This window comes from Buceros rhinoceros, unplaced genomic scaffold (genome assembly GCF_000710305.1).
Source record: "Buceros rhinoceros silvestris isolate BGI_N320 unplaced genomic scaffold, ASM71030v1 scaffold16583, whole genome shotgun sequence".
Classification (NCBI taxonomy): domain Eukaryota; kingdom Metazoa; phylum Chordata; class Aves; order Bucerotiformes; family Bucerotidae; genus Buceros; species Buceros rhinoceros.
Genome location: NW_010405534.1, coordinates 60,307 through 67,953, shown reverse-complemented (window position 1 = coordinate 67,953; position 7,647 = coordinate 60,307). Strand labels below are relative to the sequence as shown.

General features: G+C 47.1%; 1 protein-coding gene across 1 annotated transcript in view; it reads right to left on the bottom strand.

Annotated features, from left to right (window-relative positions):
• The window catches only part of LOC104491367 (syntaxin-binding protein 5-like), a gene marked incomplete at its 5' end in the record, with an annotated part of 69,668 nt that overhangs the window by 2,759 nt on the left and 59,262 nt on the right, over positions 1 to 7,647 (bottom strand). Inside the window, 3 exons of the mRNA XM_010133777.1 lie at positions 1,822 to 1,987; positions 3,122 to 3,482; positions 4,438 to 4,677. Coding sequence (XP_010132079.1) covers positions 1,822 to 1,987; positions 3,122 to 3,482; positions 4,438 to 4,677 — 767 coding nt within the window. The remainder of the gene's footprint in view (positions 1 to 1,821; positions 1,988 to 3,121; positions 3,483 to 4,437; positions 4,678 to 7,647) is intronic.

Sequence of the window (7,647 nt, the reverse complement as noted above, 5' to 3'; positions counted from 1 at the left end):
TCCCTACACCCCTCTCCCCCTCACCACCCGTCACGGGGCGTGTTGGCAGTCCCACTGGTAATACTAACTGAGTGTGTCCGCAGAAGGCACTGTCACAAAGCCAGATCTTGGACCAGTTGACCCAAACAAATCTCAGGCTCAGATTTATTTGCAGCAGTACTAGGAACAGTGGACTCTCCGGAATAAAATGGATAAAACAAGCGTGCAGTCCCATTAGCATTTGAAACCAGCCTGGCTGTGTGCACTCCGAACAGTCGCTGTCCTGTTGCTCGGCGCTCTGCTTGCTTATCCGAGCCTCAGCGGGCTGAGACAGATGTTGTGCCGCACAAAGCGCTCAGCTCCTGGGCGGCTGAGTGCTCGGACAGCGCCGTGACTCACACTCACCACTCCTGCACAGTCACCTGCTCTGGGGAGAAAAGTTACTGCAGCCCTTCGAGGCGACGTTTTTCCCAGGTAGCAGGTGATCCTGGGTCACCTGCTTTGTGTGCACATACACACACTGACTGGGCAAGCCTGTCTCTCTGTCATCTTTGCACACAAGCCAAGATAACAAGCAACCACGCTCCGGCAGGAGAGAGAAGCAAGGGCCGTGTTTCCCTTTGGTTAGTTGTCGTATGATGCTATTAGGGTTAATAAAAGAAATCTAGCTTGTAACAACCTCTCACTGTTGGTCCGTGTTGCAAGACACATCGATTGAACTTTTTGGTCATTTAAAAATTGGTTCCCTGCAAAATAACCTCTTCTCCAGTGCCCCAAAGCCTGTGTGCAGTGCTCGCTCCTCACAGTGCTTTTTCAGACTTACTTGAGCCAGTCAGTGCTGCGATGTGAGTTGAGCTGCTGAGCACATATTACTCCCTAGGGAGTAATGAGTGCTGGCAGGACCATCTCTTTTTTATTTCTATCCTAGTTCAGTGCTAATTATATAACCTAGAACTTACTGCCTCTCTTTTTTTCCCTTTTATTACTCATCTTTCTCCCTGTAACCTCTCACAATTCCTCCTCTTCAGTAAATGACGTTTTAATTTGCATTTTCATTGTAAAAAAAACAACCCAACAACAAACCCAAATCTAACATTGTAACAACTTTTGCTCAAAATAAATTATTTAAATTAGACCATTTCTATAGCTACTGGATTTTAATGTACCATGGGAGATGCTTTCCTCATGTGGAAGCAGGTGAGTACCAATTACTGGAGTAAAACCCATGAGAAATAATTTAAAAAAATATCAAAACAGAGCATATTTTTTGATACTAACAACACTGGTTTGTCTCACGCTCCCACCTATTTCTGCTGAAAGCTGCAGGTATTTATTAAGATATCTTTAGAGTTAAAATAAAAGAATGTAAAAATATGGGAAGGAATTTGTATTTTCACTGGGGCAGTTGCTGTGTAGCCGGACACGCACTAACTACATAACTGCAGCAGCTGCTGTCCTTTGGTAGCTTCCCCTTCTTACCCTTCAGTAATTTTTTTACAGTTGGTCTTTTGTATGGTAGGACTTTGAGAGAAGCAGGCCATGAAGAGGATTTTGTGCCTGTTTGGGCACAAATGTGCCTCTGCACAGAGCCAGCAGAGAGAGCAATTGTGCGTGGGCAGGCGGTAGGCTCGGGCCAGCCCTTAGGTCACAGGAGTGATGAAAAAGTCCAGCTGGTGCCAGCTACTGACCTCTCTCTGCTGCTTTGGCATCATTCAGCCAGGGCGAGCGGAGAGGAACACATCTCTCCTGCTCCCACCGCGTGTTAAACACATGGCTGACGAGTCGGGCCACTGGCCCTGCCACACAAGCACGAAGGCTCCAAAGTAAGGGTTTGAGCCCTACCTGCAGGTTGTCACACATCTCCTGGCTGTACGTCAGGCGCTGGATCTCTGTGGGAGAGCTGAGATACAAAGCCTGCCCTTCGTTAGTGAAACAAAAGGTCCGCGCTATCCTCATGTCTGTCACAGGCAAATAGTTGATGTCCAGCAGCGGGCGAAGGCTGGGCAAGCTGAAGAGAAGCAGGTACCGGGGTTAGTCACCAGCTGCCACACATGGCACACACCTGCTCTGTGGCTGCGTTTTAAACCACCGTTTAAGTCTATGCTTGTCATAACTGCAGTAGTTACAGAGCAGTGCTAAGCTGTAAAATTCTGTCATAAACACATCTTCTTGTCATACTTTGTTTCTCGCGTGGAGCAGTTTCAGCTGACCGGGGGTAGTCACCAGCTGCCACACATGGCACACACCTGCTCTGTGGCTGCATTTTAAACCACCGTTTAAGTCTATGCTCGTCATAACTGCAATAGTTACAGAGCAGCGCTAAGCTGTAAAATTCTGTCATAAACACATCTTCTTGTCATACTTTGTTTCTCGCGTGGAGCAGTTTCAGCTGCCTTGCCTCAGTGACCCTTAGGCTTCTGCTGCTCTCTGCACCTGGGATGGGCGCGTGGCGCAGTATGGCTTGTGCCACTTGGCTGGGCTGGTTGCAGGGCACAGCCTGCCCCCAGCTATCGCATGGGCAGCTGTGGGAACTGGAACTGGCACAGCAGGGCCCTACCTGCACCCTGCAGACAAAGGCTCCAGCACTGCCTTTGCTGCCCGCCGGCTTTTCCTGGTCCACCACGTCGGATGGCACTTTCCAAAATGTAAATGGTCTGGGTGGGGAGCGGGGCGAGGCAGGCCAGGGGCACGGCTCCAGGGCTGCTGCACAGTCAGCTCACTGGCAAGGAATGGAAACCAGGCGCTCTGAGCGGAAAATCTTCTGAAATGGCGAGAGTGGAACTTGCTACTTCACACTGGATAGAAACTACCCTTTCTTTGCCCGAGTTTAGCTACAGTCTTCTACACTTGACTTCCTATGACTGCACAAAATGATCAGGGTTTTCTTTTATGACAGTTAAAAGTCATCAGCCATCCGTTGCACGGGTGGGGGATTACTCCGAAATAAAGGAGCTGGGTTTGCTGTGCAGCTGCCTTAACTGCCCACGTGGGGACAGGCCAAGGAACAGGTATGGCAGCAGGCAAGGCAGGGCGTTAAATGCACCCCCCCCCGGGAGCGAGTGCAGAGCAAACACGATTGGAACGCGATGGCACTGTGCCACCTCTTTGCTTAGTTTTGCCACAAGATTAGTTAGATAAGTACCTCAGTGTCATGATGTGCCCATTGGCACAAAAGCACGCCAGACAGACGCTGTTACAGAGGGTGACCACATCTGCTCGCAATAAAAAGGACGTTTCGGTGATGTTGTGGACATAAAGACATGTTTGGGAAGGCAATGAGAAGACTTTGGCTTGTTTTTCTGAACAAATGACTGCAAATTGATGATCACCCATATCCTGGGAGGAGGAAGGGGAATGCATGACAAGTTTCCTTTTTCTTGTTTTTTCACCGTCATCAGCACTGTGTGGGTCCCTCCATACTTCATACGGTGGATGTGTCAACATCCCCATGCAGTCCAAGCACGCGAAGGTCAGCACGGCTCCTTTCAGTGTCAGAACTGTGCCTGCAAAACAAAATTTCCTCCCAGTGGCACCGGCACCACAACTAAACAGTGAGTGTGTGCAGCATAGCTAGTGTTCAGCTTTCGTGAACAGAGCGAGCTGGTTAACCTAGCTAAGGCAGCAAGTCTTGCTTGCTCGGTTCTTCCTGACCATGAAAGGAAGTAAAGGAACAGGCTGCCAGTACTGGAAAGGCCTCAGGCAGCCTGTATATCAGCTAAGTCACGTAACGCATGTTACTGAATATCATAAAGACAGGCTGTTGCTTATTTCTACTTCATAATAGTAGGGTATTTATTCCCCAGCAGTCCAATTGCTCCTCTTAGTCTGGTGACCATCCAGCATTGTTTTGCTAAACAAGCAGGGGGTGGGAAACCTCTATTCCCGTGCATCCTCTGCTTTTTGTCATTATTTTGCTTTAAACATACCTAGTGCATACTGCGTCTCCTCAGACCTGACCTCTCTCAGCCCTCTGTTCTCTCTGCTACACCATCTGTCACTCACTCAGCCAAGGATCTCTCCTGGTACATCAACCTGCCAACATTTTTGTTTCCTTTCCTGAACTCCCTTCTGCTTCTCTGCAGCTTTCTGATAGGTAGTAAGACAGCCAGACTGTTCACAGCATCCCAGGTAGGTTTGCATCAGAGCTGTACTCAGGACTGCAATTTCACAATATGAAGGAACTCTGCTAATTTTCCTTTCCCCACAAGAAACATGTAACTTTGCTGACAACACAAGGAAATCTCCAGAAATAACACCAAGTGACTCAGTTCACGAAGCTATGGGTCTCCCACGGGCATCTTTATACATCTGTGTGTGCCCCTCTACATGGCGAGCGAGTGACCATTGCTTGATACACGTATCGAGAACTTTCTGCCCAAAAGGCCATACAAAATCATGCAATTATTCCCCCTGTTGTCCCCAGACAGACAATAAACAGGAAAAGAGCTGCACTCTTACCACTTGGCGACACCATGACTGGCTCTGACTGACGTAAATCATCACTAGCAGGCAGGTTAAGGGAGAGGATTAAGACCATACCAAGGCCTGTTCCAACCCAGAGACAGGGGGAGACAGCAGAGTCGTTCTTCCTGGCAAAGGACTCCATGAAGTACAGAGCTGTAATTGCCTCCTTTGAGTCCCTGTCGATACTGGACACGCTGGAGCTTCGGGAACGGCTGAAGGAGTTCTCCCTATTTTCTGCACAAATAAATACAAGCAAACAGGCAGAAGTTAGCAATTCTAGCACAAGCCTGCAGGAAATACAAACTACCTACAGGGTTTTCGTAACCTGAGCAAACACTCCGATACTAGCACGATACTAGCTGACTGCCAGCGTAGAAATAATTGTGGAAAATGCTGTCAGACCTCATCAGTTAGATCTGCATTAGAAATAGCTGCTTATTATGGAGATTAGCATAAACTAATTAGAATTTACACCAGCCTTCACTCAGAGGACTTGTTCTAAATAGCACAAAATAATTTTAGATCCATGTTACCAATGCATTTAAAATTAATCCATGTATCTCATTGCTGCGGGACATGAAAGGAGGTGCCATTACCAGCTTCAGAGCACACGTCCTTTGCTCTGCTCCTGTTTCCATCACTAGGACGTTCTAGCACTGCATGCACAGCCATCGTTTATCGTCAAGCTATTAATAAATGCTCTCTTGGGAAAAGACACCCATTGCTAAACTGATCCCAGCATCCAAAACTTCTCGGGGTACATATCAACTCTGGCTTCACAGAGAGTGAAGTGAGAAACCTACTCTGCGCTCTTGGCACCAGCTTGGCACAGGGAGCCAGCACTGAGTGGTTCATCCTCCTGCCTAAGCTTTAGCAGGCAACAGCGAGAGCCAGCTGGAGACATGGAGACAGAGCCGTGTTGTCCTCACTGCAAAGACACAGGGACGGAGACTCTCTGAACTTTTCAGAGAGAAATAACAACAAGCAGTCTGATTGATGTAGGGCTAAGGATCTCCGCTTTGCTTTGCCTAGTGCTAGGCAGGAAGCACAAAGCCGTGCAAGGGAGCTCCTGGCATTAGCAGGAACTGTCGGTGGCACCACGCTGGAGACTACAAAGCACACTGAGGCTAAAAAGTTACTGAAGAGTAAAGGAGCCAGAGGGAAGAGGAGAACAGGGCTGGCTGCTAGCATAGTCTTTGCAAAACAATTTGTGCCAGTGCTGCTGTCTACCAACCTGTAAGTCAAAGATAGGGGTAGATATCTGAAACATCACATGCTCTTCTGCAACAACACAGGCTGAGGACCAGGAAGTTTTGGAGATGGAGGAACAGTTGAAGCCATTGGACACAAGGTAAAAGAACTTATCATTATGAAGTAGATCTGTGTTTAGTATGAAATGATCGTTCTTACAGCTCAGAAGAGTTAGCTGTCTTCAGAGCCAGTAGAAAATTCTAAAAAGAAGAATACTTTCTGCCATGGTTAAAGAGTACCATTAGAAAAGGACTTTCTCATGTACTCCAACCTACTGCTTGGCTAAGCCTTGTATGGTATATATGGCTCCTGCTCTCCATCAGAAGCAGCAGTTTGGCTGTGAATCTCTTCCCGAGACAATGCATTGCAACACGGTATTCCCCTACCCAGATGAATTAGTGTAAACTGCTGAAATTACCCTCGTCACAGCAACTATCTGGGAAAGACCGCAGAGGACCACGGCAAAGCGCTACTGGAACACCACCAAGCGTTACTACATGTGCTACCTTAAAAGCTGGCACGCAGGGATTGGGGCAGATTCTCCTGCTACTCTTTCTTTCCCACTTGGGCTAGCTTCTGTTCTTTGAGGGCATCTGTAAATCATCCAGCAGGAGCTCCAAGGATATCTGTCCCCGGCACTTCAGACCCACTCTCACGGAAGAGAAATTTAGGTCTCCTTGAACTTCCAAGCACTGCCCTCACCCTGTTTCACCTTCATGTGGGCACTGTTGTAGCTCTCTAGTTCTGGCTCATATCTGCATAAAACTGGGTTTGTCCATTCACGTGGAAACGCAGCTTCTAACACCATCAGAATTAGTGTCTACCATAACCCCAAGTTCTTCGAACTTCTGCTGCAGTGGACTGGTTGGCCCAGCTCCTTCCTAAGCTCAGTGACAGCTGCCACGTAAAGAAAGGGAAGACAGTACTTTCAAGGCAGAGATCATCAGCGCTCCAAATATACATATATATTTTTTTTTTCCCCCCAAAGGGTACCTAATTTTTAAAAAGTGTTATTATGTGATTAATTTTCTCTTTAACAGGTGTATTAATATCACGGTCACATAAATTTCAAGTATGGTGGTGCTCAAACTGAGAAAGATGTTGAAAGGACAAATGCAGTTAGTGTAGGCGACATACACGGAACTTAAAATATATGATGTGCCATTTGCATATGTCATCGAGCTTTCTCCCTCCCTACATTAACAAGAAATGTTCCTCACTCCTGTGCAGTACAGTTAACTAATACATCTTTGCAAAACTGACACTAACAGACACAATCTTCGGGACACTTCTGGGAACATGCTGTGCCATTTGCTATTAAAGACACTACTCAAAATGAGATTCTAAAAACTAGCATGACGCATGTCAAAATCTGATGTCATTAAAAATACCTGGACAGCAGCCCAAACCCATGAAAGGCTGCCATCACTATGTGACTTTATTGGCTAGCTCTAAAGCAAGGTAGAAATCTCTCCTCTCCCTAGATTTTGGGGTAAAATTTAGTTTTGGCCTGTTCCCTGGGAATTCCTCTTTCTCAACGAGATTGTACCCCAAATCCTCTATGTAGAAGCCACTTCGTTGTATCCTACAGAAACATAAAAACACTTTCTTTGAGGAACTTTAAAAACTTGCCCTATCCTTTCCTAGCATGATCGCTATGTTGTAAAATGATGTTCCGCCCTCTAAAAGCTGACCTGTATGAACACTGCCAAGCTGTAGCGATCCTTAACCCGATGCCGTATTCTGGGTTTTCTCTTACACTTCCTTTACTTGCACTGCACGATGGGTGTAGCAAGAATGTCAGCTACAACATCTTTCTGCATGAGTCTGAACTAGGAACACTTCCAGGTACTCCTGTAACCTCGGCCAAACAAAGTGTACTTGGACTCCCTGCTACCGTGAGGGGACAGGACCTTCATCTGTGAGCTCTTCTGCTCGTTGGTTCTCTTTCCC